Source organism: Hippichthys cyanospilos, chromosome 2 (assembly GCF_059441005.1).
Source record: "Hippichthys cyanospilos isolate Australia breed blue-spotted pipefish chromosome 2, RoL_Hcya_1.0, whole genome shotgun sequence".
In the NCBI taxonomy this organism is placed as follows: domain Eukaryota; kingdom Metazoa; phylum Chordata; class Actinopteri; order Syngnathiformes; family Syngnathidae; genus Hippichthys; species Hippichthys cyanospilos.
Window position 1 is genome coordinate 5,750,928 of NC_142370.1, and position 14,090 is coordinate 5,765,017.

At 38.6% G+C, this 14,090-nt stretch overlaps 1 protein-coding gene across 1 annotated transcript; it reads left to right on the forward strand.

Annotated features, from left to right (window-relative positions):
* Positions 1 to 525: 525 nt before the first annotated feature.
* Positions 526 to 13,669, forward strand: qars1 (glutaminyl-tRNA synthetase 1). Its single transcript, XM_088408829.1, has 23 exons — positions 526 to 724; positions 1,029 to 1,179; positions 1,965 to 2,074; positions 2,148 to 2,223; positions 2,317 to 2,381; positions 2,500 to 2,553; positions 2,815 to 2,875; positions 2,960 to 3,034; positions 3,120 to 3,205; positions 3,278 to 3,364; positions 3,451 to 3,550; positions 3,625 to 3,703; positions 3,784 to 4,023; positions 4,114 to 4,206; positions 4,306 to 4,443; positions 4,748 to 4,835; positions 4,901 to 5,047; positions 7,095 to 7,196; positions 7,285 to 7,377; positions 7,466 to 7,593; positions 10,846 to 10,912; positions 12,530 to 12,655; positions 12,792 to 13,669. Exons 1-23 carry the CDS (start codon positions 614 to 616, stop codon positions 12,840 to 12,842), a joined length of 2,328 nt encoding a protein of 775 aa, XP_088264955.1. The 5' UTR covers positions 526 to 613; the 3' UTR covers positions 12,843 to 13,669.
* Positions 13,670 to 14,090: the final 421 nt, after the last annotated feature.

The following is a 14,090-nucleotide window of genomic DNA, read 5'->3' on the forward strand; positions in this document are numbered from 1 at the left end:
AAAGTATATTTCATGGAGTCTTTTAGTGGACAACATTACAAAATTAGCATAAATAATATTCACCTCTCTGTTATATTACCGATAACGGTTAGAAAATGACAACAATGTCAAACACTCAGAATTTCCGTGGTCTGACTGATCGCCTACAAATGTAAATACACGTGTTTTTCTCGACATTGGGGGGGGGGCTGCTTTTAAAAAAAGAGGACGTTGTATTCCTGGATACAAGCCTAATATAAAAATGTTGTTTTACAACCGTCTTGTTCTTTGGAAACGAACACGTAACACGGAGTAATTCGTGTCTATTAGAATAAAATGTCTGGAATGACTTTCTGACGCAATGTTACTCAGCTAGTAGTCCATTACGCTTGTATGATGCAAACGTTGTGATTGGCGATATTCGTTTTCGTAGGCGGTACTTTTGTTAAACTATTTTTTGATTGGCTGAATTGTCCTAACGTGCTACTTCCAATTGGATCATATTTTAATTTTCCTCACCCCTTTGAAGCGAACAGGAAGTAGTTGCTCTCCCTCGCTCTCTTTCTCGAAGTAGCCAGCTTGAAAGGTGGTGGTGTTTCGGTGTTCGCTGAATCTCTCAGAGAAAAGCGAAAACATGGACGATGCATCAACACTTTTCATTTCTATTGGGCTTAGTGAGCAGAAAGTGAAAGAAACGTTGAAAAATACAGCGTTGAGTACCACCCTGAAGAGCGCAGTCGTTCAGGTTTGACCCCCTCAACTGTTCGTGCAACTCATAGTAGGGACAGCTGTGACGGTCGCAAACGGATTGTTGTGTAACACCAACTTTTTAAAGTAACACATGTACTCAATCGGTAGGAACATTTCTGTTGACTTGATTGTGTTGCAACATCGTTGATTGCAGGGTGTCTCATTTTCACGTCACCAAGGGTCAACATATTTGTTGTCGATCCATGTTGCTAGTCCTTATTTCTTAGTCACAACCTATTTGTTAAAGGAGGTCACACGTTTTGTTGTTCATTTTTTCTGGTTTGTTTTCATTTTAATAGGCTCGCAGTGTTGGTGGCTCAGCAGAAGTGGACAAAGCAACTGGGACATTGTTGTACAGCCTGGCCTCTCGACTCAAAGACGCAAAACGCCTGCCATTCCTGGTAGAAAACATAGCTCTACGCAAAATAACTACAGAGCAACAACTTGCTGGTAATTTGTGACATGACGCAACACCTTTCCTATAGGCTGGGACATATATAGTCATTTGCCCAAGGCAAAGCGTTCCACGCTTGCTGCACAGACACGTTTGGTCTCACTTTAAAACACAATGTTCATTGTCAAAATCTTTCTTGTGGACTGTAATACAACAACTGATTAATGTCAATGGTATTACTGTAATTGATAAGGACGTCATCTATCCATCCATTTTCTTGAGCTGCTTATCCTCATAAGGGTCACAGGCTTGCTGCTGCCTATCCTAGCTAATGAAAACCTTATTCAGTATTTAATGGTTCAGTTGACTACTAGGCTACTGAAGCATGCCATTCTCCACTTCTACCACCTGTTTAGAGTCCCGCGAAACTCTTGCCTGTGTTAGTCAAATGGCCAATCTGCGACTGCTCATAGAAACGAGTCACACGCCCCTGTAAACAATGCAGTGTTATAAAGATTAACAGCAAGCTGACAGCAGCACTGATAATTTGCTTTCAATATTAGGCCAGATTGATAGTTGACTTAAAATGCAGACCATATTACTATTTAGCAATCCTTTGTATGTGTGTGTGTGTCTGTGTATATATATATATATATATATACTACTATGAGTTATATATGTGTGTGTGTGTGTGGATTCCTCATGACCTACTTCCAAATAATGTATCAACATCTTTTAAATATAACTGAAATTACACATTTTTTTTCCCTCTCACCTTTTGTTCATGTTTGAAATTCGTTCATTTTACAGTTTATATTCTGAAACATTTCTGAATCTGCAGCTGCTTTGGAATTTGTGAAGACACATCCTCAGGACTCGCTCAACCAGAGTGAGTTTAATGAAGCCTGTGGAGTGGGTGTAGTCATAACGCCAGAGCAGATCGAAGATGCTGTAAGTACATGCTCATGTGGACAACTTTCAAGCATTAATGTGCATTGCTTATTTACGGTACATTGCTGTGCAGGTGGAGTCTGTTATCAAGAAGTATAAAGAGCAGCTTGAACAGGAGCGATACCACTTTAACATGGGCCTGTTAATGGGTAGGGTCACTCACCGAGCCGGGCATATATTTCTGAAACTAGTGACCCGGTGCAGACAGATGGCCTGAATTGTGGTTATGGTGATTGGTGCAGGAGAGGTGCGTTCTGCTCTAAAATGGGCTGATGGGAAAGTTCTCAAGAATGAGGTGGACATGCAGGTACAGTAGGCCTTAAAAAGGGTGCACTTGGAGGACAGTATGTGCCGTTTTGTCTGTCAATTTGAATATTTGAATGACATGTATTTGGCTTAATCTGACATCGCTTTTAATTCTAAAGGTCCTGCACCTCTTAGGCCCCAAGACAGAGGCTGACCTTGAGAAGAAATCAAAGGTAACCTGAAAACGTTAACTTCCTGAAAAAAAATTCCGCAAGTGAGTAAAATATGAATGTGGAACAGTCATGTCAACATGTATATCCAAAGTGAGTTGTAAACTACGGTTTTGCTACCATTTGGGCTAAGTTGTAATAAAGTTAAACAAACAACCCAAATTTTTTGATCAATCTTTAAATAGTAATACCTGATAATTGTCTTGGTTAGCTAAGCAAATATAGGCCGCTGTCTGATTTCAAAAAATCTTTTTGCCCATGCAGCCCCAGAAAAATAAAGTTGAAAATGAGGTAAAGACGAAAAAAGAGGAGGTGGCACTTAATGGTGAGGTGCTGGATTAGGCAAGAGTAATTGCAGTTAAGTTTCTTTTTTTGGTGCATCTTTTTTAAAATTGTGATTGTTGTTTAGGTAAGGTTCCAGAAGTGGAAGGAAAGTCACTGATGGAGCAGCTCAGGGGAGAAGCCCTAAAGTTCCACAAACCAGGTGAGAAATTAAACGAGGAAATCAGATACAGTGAATTTCCTCCATATTGAGCATTGATATGCTACTTTTCTTAATCAATATGCAGGCGAGAACTATACAACAGAGGGCTATGTAGTTACACCAAACACTATGAATTTGCTCAAAAAGCACATGGAGCTATTTGGTGGGCAGGTGAGATTATGTATAGGCAAGAAATAAAACAAGTATAATAACCATGTTTGACTGATGTCTTAACTGTTGTAGATACGTACCCGTTTCCCCCCTGAGCCCAATGGTATCCTTCACATTGGACATGCTAAAGCCATCAACTTTAATTTTGGCTATGCAAAGGTATGTCCTGTCTTCCATTTCACTCTCTGCTCAAGACTGCTATTAAACAATGTGGCTTTTCTTTTTACACTTGCAATCTATCCCAGGCAAACAATGGAATCTGTTTTTTGAGATATGACGACACAAATCCAGAGAAGGAAGAAGAAAAATACTTCACTGCCATCAAGGAGATGGTAGAGTGGCTAGGTGAGTCGAGATGAGTTTTCTTCACGCAAAAAAAAAAAAAAAAAGTATTTTAACAATGGTACGTTTTTCCGCAGGCTACACACCTTACGCAGTCACGCATGCATCGGACAATTTTCAAAAACTCTACGATCTTGCACTGGAGTTAATTCGCAGGTGAGCGCCAGAAGAATGTGTGTTTGCTGTACCACAATTTGACTAAGAAATGCTTAATATTTGCCATCGTCTTCTCTCAGGGGTCATGCATATGTGTGCCACCAGAAGGGCGAGGAATTGAAGGGCCACAATACTCCTCCGTCACCATGGAGAGACCGCCCCATTGAAGAATCCCTGGTTTTGTTTGAGAGGATGAAAAAGGGCATGTTTGCTGAGGGCGAGGTTACACTCAGAATGAAGACTGTCATGGAGGATGGGAAAATGGACCCCGTGGCATACCGAATCAAATACACGCCACATCATCGGACAGGAGATGAATGGTTGGCTAGTTGTCTAAATAGCTGTTGTTTTCACCATTTTTTTTCATTTGAATACGACTATATCCCATTCCTGATTTGTTTGTTTTCCAGGTGCATCTATCCCACTTATGATTACACCCACTGTTTGTGTGACTCCATTGAAAATATCACACATTCACTCTGCACCAAAGAGTTCCAGGCCAGGTAAACAAGCATTGGTCAAGCTTTTACTGTAGTTGCCGTTACTGAAGGCGCACTAAATTTATCTGGCCTGAAACCTGTTGCTTTTGCTTTTGTTGGCAGGCGGTCATCATATTACTGGTTATGTAATGCCCTGGATGTGTACTGCCCTGTTCAGTGGGAGTATGGCCGTCTGAATCTCACTTACACCGTGGTGTCCAAGAGAAAGATCATCAAATTGGTGGAGAAGGGAGTGGTCAGGTAAAATTGCGAATAAGAAAATATATTTGATTGTTTCTCTGCTATGTTTTTTTAAACACCACAAAATACATGCGTGCCCACTGATTGATGTCCGGAGTGACGCCAAATTTGTAGTGGTTGACTGAAGCTAAAAACCTACTTTGTTATCATTACTCATTTTAATTACAACAGATATTGATAAATGAGAGATTGAAATACAAAGCAAAGAGTATGTGCGTCATTGACTATTTTAAGCTTGAGTATTCAAAATAAAGTGGTGGCAAATTTTCATCGAAGAAGACTTGATTTGTTATTTTAATTACAGAGACTGGGACGACCCTCGCCTATTTACTTTAACTGCACTCAGGAGGAGGGGCTTCCCACCGGAGGCGATCAACAACTTCTGCGCTCGGGTAAGCAGCATGAATAAAGGAACGGCCAAAGAGTCACTTGTAATACGATTCTTGTTTTCCCATAGGTGGGAGTCACAGTTTCTCAAACCACAACTGAGCCGCATCTTCTGGAAGCGTGTGTCCGGGATGTGCTCAATGAGACGGCCCCACGAGCCATGGCCGTCTTGGAACCTCTCAAAGTCACCATAGTAAACCGTCCCGAAGGCTCAAAGGTTTGTTTCATATCCTTACTATGTATGGCATACTGTATATTCTCAGACTCAATCAGAACAGTGGCTAGGTTTGAGCTGCAGTATCATACTCTTACACCAAGTCAAAGAACAGTCATTGCTTTCCGATTTCCCTGGAATAGTCTCAGTAATGACCTCTCTTTCGAACTGTGATTATTATGAATTTTTTTTTTTTTTTTTTACCTTACAAATGAAATTATCTTAAATTTCATGAAACTCACACAAAAAAACAAGTTCCTTTGACTTCCTGTGGCAGATTAACTGCTAATATCCTAATTTAAAGCAAGTTGTCAGCAAAAAGATAAAGATTTTTCTGGATATTTACTTTAAAAAGTATCTTGACGGCTCTGTGAAAATTTCAACTAATCGCACACTTAGTAAAGCCAATTTCCAATACCCTTATTACAGACCCTGTCAAAAGTCAAATCCATTTTGTAGAAACCACAGCCAATAATCTAACTTTTAACTCATCTATTGTTTTTAGAAACGGCACATATGAAAGCTAAAACCCTCCGAAATAACCATTCAACATGTCATATTTTGGCGAGACAAAAATTATGCTGCCTAGAGAGAATAATATGAAAACTGAACAAATAATTTGCGAGTCATATTTAATATCTGGTACGCCTTCCACAAGTTTAGAAAACTGCTTTCCTTAGGTACTGCAATGATTCATACAATTTATTGATAAAGTCATCAGGAATTGCAAAGAAAGTAGTCCTGATTGTGCCCCATAGGCTTCATCAAGACTCTTTGGTTTCATCTTCGTTGCAGCATCTTTCATTTCGATCCCAGACACACTTAATGGTTTTCACGTCTGATGCCTGCAGCTGGCCAGTCCTGGAGCACTTTGATCTTCTTTGATATAAAAAAAACTCAAAAAACTTTGATGTAGAGATGAATGTACAGTATGTGATGAAGTCCCTGCCCGCTTCAAAATATGATCCTTTTATGGCTGATAATATAAGAGGTGGTTGATTTTATGCTACCAAAATTACATTTTCTGGGCGACTCTCTGATCAATGCAGGCACCAGTTGGTATCTCATAGCTGTGATGTAATTCAACTGCAGATTCCTGTGAGAAATCCAGTTTTTGCCATGTTTTCAGCACCCAGTGTTTGAGCAGGCTGTGGGTGGGCCTTGGCAAATTCCGCATTTTTTTTTTTTTTTTAAATTTACCTTTTTGTTTAGTGCTAGTTTCTGCACACTGACTCATTTTGAGACACAACAGTTATAGTTTAAACACAAACTTGAAGTGAAAAGGCCCGTTGGAGCTCTGCTGCGGAAAATGGAAAATGTTCCTCTCGGGGAGTAAGTAGGCTTGCAGGGCCTGCTAGATCTACTATTGTCAAAAACATAATTCTCTTTATTTCGTTTTGTTTGTGACAGGAATATTATTTCAAAGCTGTTGTGATAGATTGTAATTAGCCATGTCTAGTTTAAAAACAATGATTACATATATATTTGAAGGGTACTTAGGTACCCACGTGACAAAGCATTTGCGAGGGACTATAGTAGTAGTTGTACATTTCTGTCTCGGAGCAACACACACCCTAACCCCGCTCAAGTTCGCCCCACAGGGCCTCACAAACACTTTTGGAGTGTGTGCTGATGGGCAGAGCTAAACCTATAAGTGAGAAGTTTTGACATATGCTATATGAGACTTAAGAAAAAGAAACACCTGATGTCATATTTGAGGGTTTTATTCAACACTTGTATTTCACAAGAAATATTCTGAAAATATTCCGTTTTTTATTTGGTAAAAAAATATTGTGAAATATTGTGTCCTACTTGTTGATTGCTGGCAAAAATGAAATTTTCTATCTTCTTATTTTCTGTTGAATTTTCTATGATGCCGTTTTGAACCTCTACCTGTTTTGACGGTCTATTGTAATTTTTAGCCTCCCAAGTGTTTTTTGATGCTTTTTGTTCAATGTTTCTTGATCATTGGCCCAAATCAAGTCGAAATTGACACGGTGGAGTTAAGTTATTTCTTAATCTCATTAGCTCGAATCTTCTCCTTTCTCAGTCAGAAGTGAGAGTGCCAAACTTCCCAGCGAATGAGGCCAAGGGCAGCCACACTGTGCCTTTTACAAGCACCATCTTCATTGAACAAAGTGACTTCAGAGAGGTTTGAGACACATAAAACATCCATGGTTGAGTAATTTATACTGTAGGTAGAAGATGACCGTACTTAAAAAATATATATATATCTCCAGGTGATGGAAAAAGGCTACAAGCGTCTGACACCAGAACAGCCCGTAGGCTTAAGGCACGCCGGCCTTGTCATCTCTGTAAAGAAGGTCATCAAGGTACGACTCAGCTGGGTTGAGTTTGAGATGAGCATTTTTTGTTGTTGTTTTTTGTAGCTTATGCTCTTATCCTACATGCATGTTGCAGGACGCTCAGGGTAAAGTGGTGGAACTTGAGGTGAGCTGCTGCAGCTCTGAATCAGCAGAGAAACCAAAGGCCTTCATCCACTGGGTCAGCCAGCCACTTGTGTGTGAAGTGCGCATTTACGAAAGACTGTAAGTTGTCATTCGTAACCCCATTTAGGGTGGACATGAAAATCTTGCACACCCCTGTTGAAATACCAGATTGTTTGTTATATTCAAACAAGAAAAAAAAGTAAAACATTTCCAAACTTTTTCTGCTCTTAATTTCCTTAAGGTGGCACTGGTGGCAAGTCAAAGTGTGGATTATTACGAACAGTTCCAAATACCAGTCAATATTTGCACAAATTCTTTAAACCTCTGCTAGAAAGCTGAAAAGAAAAGTTAGGAAACCGGTACCGGAAAGTTGCTCATGAATTTTGGATTGAGAATAAAATATCATTTCTATCTTGAAAACTATCTTAGATTTGGTAAAAGTATTGTGTTCATTGTAGCAAAAACATGTCATAAACATTTCTAAACATACCCATCTATAAACACATTGAAGAGCGCATATAAATGACCAAAGATACTATACATCTTTTGTTATCATCTATACAGCGGTTTAACAACTATTGCTGTAGCAAAGCACTTGTACTGCTCATTTAACAAAACATTAATAATGATACAACTGAACACACATCTAACATAAAACATTGACAATAATACAATCATTACTCTTTTTATATACACATTGTTCTTCGAAGCTGTTCTAGATGATAGGAAAAAATTCAAGGTCGCCACTGTATCTCTGGATACTGTGTACGAGCAAGGCTCAGCGACATTTTGTTCCTCGGCAGGTTTGACAGTCTTGTAAAGCAAAAATAAACAATGGGAGCCACAAAACATTTTTTGACATCCAACGTAAGGATCATATAAATAAAAAAGAAAAATTAAAAAATGTATGTTTTTAAGTAATACTCTTTTTTTCTTTTTCTTTTTTTTTTTGGTCAAATTAAAGCCAAACTTAAACGATGAGCCTGCAGCAACCCCAAAATGCAAACTTGAAACGCCATTTGTTTTGCCATCATTTTACAGTGTGCGGACCATGCATTCATCTGTGCTATTGAATGAGGGACTATTTCACTTAATGTAAGATATAAATTAGCAAAATAGATGCCATATCAAATTTTTGCAGTACCAGTCAAAACTTAGGAAGCAACCTTTAAATTTAGAGGTCAAACATTCAGCTGTGAACTGAAAGTCATTCTACCTAAACTTCATAAAGCCAAATCCACATCATAAAGCAGACTGAGAAATTACCAACGTGTGCAAAGCTGTAATTTTATTAAAATCGTTGCTTATTGGAATAATCTAAAATTTAAAACGTTTCGGTTTGACTAACATTTTTAACTTTAGTAAATTACTACTTGTTTGCACATTCAAGATGACTTCAGTATTAATTTACAATATAGGGGGAAAAATAAAAATACTCAATTTCAAGGTGTTTTCAAACTGGTATAGACACCTTACATCTAAAAATGTTTTAAATTAATCTTACAAGAACACTATAGCCTTCATATCTTGCCAAAATCCCAAAACACGCATGGTCGTTATGTTGACACTCCAAATTGCCACTGTTTGTCTTAGTGCGTGTGAAGGTTCGTTCGTCACTGGCAATCAGGTCAGGGTTTACCCTGCCTGCTTCCTGAAGACAGCTGGGATAGGCACCTGCAAGTCCGCGACTTAGTGAGGACAAGTAGTTAAGAAAATGGGGCTGCCCAATTAATCCAATTTTAATCGCGACCACGATATTGAGGGAATTAAGCTTAACATTTAAAAAGCCGGCTACCGTATGTATGTGGAATCAAGCACTGTGTCATCCAACCACCAGGGGGAATTGTTTTGCACATTTGCACGACATAAGCCTCTGCTTTTTCACCCTAATATATTATTTACCTGTGTGAATTGGCATTGAGTTTCCCACCTGATTCCTAATGTGTACTGTGCTAGCTGTCAAATATGGCCCATTTTGAAAACATTTTGAAATGATCAAAAATGACGTTTTGACTGCTAATTGATTACAATTTTTAAAAAGTAGGCTTATTATTTTCATTGGTTTGCACTCAGCAAGTAAGTTAGCTGTGTTGCACCGTGTGCCAAGTTTTTTTGGCATGTGTTGTGAATTTATTTATTTTCGTTTATTATTATCATTGTAAGTATCAAGCCTTGAAGCCTTGTTTATATACTGCTCAATATTGACCAAAATAATCGTGATTATTATTTTGGCCATAATCGTGCAGCTCGAGGATAGAAAATATTAAATGCAGACCCCTGGCATAGATGAATAGGAAAAAGTGCATACAAATGACCAACAACTGGAAACGGCAAATCACAGAAGTAAAACGACACATTGTCATAACCGACTGTCAACAGTAAAATAAAACAGGTGATATATTTGGTCGCTGTGACAAATTTTGGATTGAGCATTCCAAAGATTGTGTATTCAGTGCTCATTTTAACTCTGGAAACGGTTGGGTCCTGGGACTCGGCAATACTGTAAGAAGCTAGGGGTCCCAAGGAGAAATGTTTGACGTCCCAAAAATTGCGCATGTAAAAGGACAAAGCAAGTCTAAGGTTCAAATTGCATTTACGAGATATGAGCAAAAACCAACAACCGATAATTAAAAAATGACACAGTAAAATTGATTAAAATAATAGAATGAACTTACAGGTAGCATCCGTCCTCGTTTTCTTCATATTGTAACCACTGGTATAATTTAGTCCATTTTGGTCGTAAAGCTGGCTTTGAGTGTTCATTTGATTAGGTTCAACATGTCTATTTTGTTCCTCTTTTTGATCTTTCAAAGCATTTTGTTTGCGCTTTTTACTTTCTGGATCTGATTGTGTAATATTTGACTTGTCACTGATACTAAAAGTATTGCTGAATTGATGTTGTTTTGGGCCTAAAAACTGCACATTATTTTTAAAGGAATTGCATTTGTGCCACTATTGGTAGATTTTGGCCGAGCAATGAAAGATTTTGAGCGCAGAAAAAGATTTTGCTCGCTCAAATTCCCTCATTGCTCGCTCACAATAGCACTCTCTTTCTCTCGCTCAACTTATCGCTCCCTGCGTGTAGGATTTGTCCCGTCTTTGCACTCATCTTGGCACACACGTTATGAATGCAATGAGAGATTTTGAGCGAGCAAAGTCTTTTTCTGTACTCACTATTATCTATCCCTCAATATGTTTTTCTGTGCTCAAAATCCATCATACTTTGATGTTAAAAAAAGCAGCGGATGCAGGTCGATTTGAATGTATGCATCCCTGTCAAAGATTATGCGTCTAGGACGCAGGCAAACGAGAGCGCTGGTTGTTAATGTTCTCCTCTTACCATGTTTCTAGATTCCTTCACAAACATCCTGAGGATCCAGCTGAGGTACCCAACGGCTTCTTGAGTGATATCAACCCAGTGAGTGGCCCTTACATGCCAACATGGTGCATTCTTGAGTTCTCATAATTGGATGGTACAACCCCAATCCCAATAAAATTGGGACATTGTGTTAAAAATAAATTAAAACAAACAAAAATGATGTGCAAAAATTGTTAAAACTATATTCAATGGGATGCGACACTAAGACTAGATAGTTAATCATTACACTGAAAAACATTGTTTTTTGCAAATTTTCACGCTTTGAATATGATTCCCGCAACCCGTTCCAATGAATGTGGGACACGGGCATGTTCACCACTGTGTTGCGTCGCTTGTCCTGACAACACTCAATAACAATAAGTGTTTGGGAACTGAGGACATCAATTGTTGGAACTATTTCGGGTAGAATTCTTTCCCGTTCGTGCTTGACGCACATTTTCGGTTTTTCAAAAGTCCGATTTTGTGCTTCAAAATGTGCCACAAGCACATTCTAAACAGGAGACGGGTCTGGACTGCGGGCAAGCCACTCTTGTACTTTTACTTACTTGTACTTTTTTACTTTGAAGCCACGCTGTTGTAACACATGCACAATGTGGCTTGCCATTATCTTACTTAAATGAATGGCAGCATGTGTTGCTCTAAAACCTCCATGTACCTTTCAGCAGTGATGGTGCTATCACAGATGTGTAAGTGTCCCATGCTGTGGGCACAAACACACAGCCATAGCTTCACAGATGCTGGCTTTTAAACTTTGTGCGGTTTACAATCTGGATTTTCCACACTTTTCCACTTTGCATCTATCCATTTCATATGAATTCGGGCCCAGAGAAGACGCCGGCGTTTCTGGATGATGTTGATGAGCTGTGTTACCGCAGTAATATCCCTTAGGTGTCGGACTCCAGCCCTCGAAGGCCGGTATCCAGCATGTTTTCAATTTTTCTCTCCGCAAGTTGGAAAACATGCAGGATAGCGGCCCTTGAGGACTGGAGTTTGTTACACAGTGATCTATTTTTTTTATATGTATTATTTTTAAAAGCAGTGCCGCCTGAAAGATTGAAGGTCATGGGCATTCAAAATTGTTTTTTGGTCATGGTCTCCACATCTAAATCTTCTGATAATATTATGGACCGCAGATGATAGAATCACTGCATTCCTCAATTAAACGTTGAGAAACATTGCTGTGTAAAACTTTTCACGGAGTTGCTCAGAAAGTGGTGATCCTCCCCCCATCTTTGCCTGTGAAAAACAAACCCTTTTGGAGAAGCTCCTTTTACACAATATCACGACATTCACGGGTTTGCCAGTGGAATGTTCCAGAGGTGTTTTTTGATAATTCATCAACTTTCCTTGTTCGTTTTAACCCCTCTCGAAGCTTTTTTGAAACATGTTGCTGGGATCTATTTTCAAATTCGCAAATATTAAAAAAAAAAAATGAATGAATGATTTTAAACATTAATTTTCCCCTTGCCTTTGGACTATTTTAGTTGAATACAGACTGAAACTAATTTGCAAATCGCTGTATTCTGTTTTTAATCACCATTACCAACAAGAAAAAAATGTTTTTAGTTGTAAAAACTACACAAGTGTTTTTAGCAATTTATGCTTTGGAAGTAGCAGTATGGTTACAAAAGAAACACTTGTTTTCCCCAAATGCAGAACTCTATGCAAGTGATCGACAGTGCCTTGGTTGATACCTCTGTCAAGGGAGCTAAAGTTCTTGACAAATTCCAGTTTGAAAGAGTTGGCTACTTCTCCGTGGACCCTGACAGCACTGCAGACAAGGTACATCGAAACAGCTGCCTTATGCTTAATAGGAAAAAATTGAATGCATTAGTAACTATAATAGCAACCATATAGTAAGGTCATTTCTTTCTTCGGTAAAGATGTATTGCTTCATTTCTGCTTTTTGTATTGGCAGCTGGTCTTCAACCGGACAGTCACTCTCAAAGAGGATCCAGGGAAGATATAAAAGTCTGATTGCGATCAAGCTACCACGTCCCAAGAGCCCACAGATACATGCCAAAATCATTTACATCATGTCATGCATAAAGCCAGCACAAGCTTTTGTTAAGCCTGAAATAAATGGGAGCTGCATTCTTCCACATACAATTTCTACAATATTCGCCATATCAATGGCGACTGGAAGTACGTCAGTATCGTTAGTATCAAACTTTGCAGTCAGTGTGAAATGAAATATTTTTAATTGCTCACTATTACCTCTCATTGATTGTGCAATGCATACCATAATACCTGAATTTCATAAGAATACTGTCTCTTGTCTTGTATGGCGCAGAGGCGATGCTGTCAAATCTGTGAGGTCACTGCAAAGCATCTATTGTTTTTCTTACAGAGGGTGCTCTTGTGTATCAGGGAACATTAAAATTTGTTACAAAAACACTTTTGGGTCTGGGTTTCAAAAAGTAACAATAATACTCGCACAACCACTGACTAAATAACCATCAAATTCTTCTACGCTCTGAGTAATTTCTTCCACAAGTTCATCACAGCCATGGAGCTCATGGCCATATTGGTTATTGCTTAAGCGATTATTTTTTTTTCTTTGAAGTTAACATTGTTTTGTAGAATTTTAGACAACAGTGGAAGAAAAGATATTGGTCACTACTTTGTAAAAAGAAAAAAAAAATCTTTCACTTTTCTAGACTGGGATGGCTTTTGCAGTTTTCATTTTCCATGGGGAAATGCCAGTGTTGAACAAGTAAAAATTATGTGGATGTTGTACGACATATTCTATAGTATCTTTTATTATCATAATATATACTATGTGATAGAACAGCCTGTGGCATTTTCATTTTTTCAATGTTTCTACAATGTTGATGTTTCTGCACCTTTTACAGCACTCGGGAACATTATAGAGGTTAATATATGTATTATTTATTCCAAATTTATTGACCGACCTGTGTCTCAGATTGGTATTTTTTTAAATCTAGATTCAAGTATGCGGGTCTGTTTTTACTGCAAGAAACACAAACAGAGAGTTACGGTAAAACATGTTGAACTACATTCTGGAATAAAGATTTTTCAGAAAAAAATAGTACCTCTTATCAAAGTGAATGAGTTGGATAATCATATTTTTGGGGGACTCAAAAACAGGACAGGTAAAAAAACTCATCCCCATCATCGTGCTCACATGGCCATTGATCGGCTTAAAGTAAGGGGTCTAAAATGGTTTGTTTTTAGAGTGATCGAAACCCCCAAA

Coding starts and splice junctions, on each gene's coding strand:
- qars1 (XM_088408829.1), top strand. CDS start 614: ATGGACGATGCATCAACACTTTTCATTTCTATTGGGCTTAGTGAGCAG. Junction 3,551..3,624: donor GGAGATGGTAGAGTGGCTAG/GTGAGTCGAGAT, acceptor GTTTTTCCGCAG/GCTACACACCTTACGCAGTC. Junction 3,704..3,783: donor GCACTGGAGTTAATTCGCAG/GTGAGCGCCAGA, acceptor GTCTTCTCTCAG/GGGTCATGCATATGTGTGCC.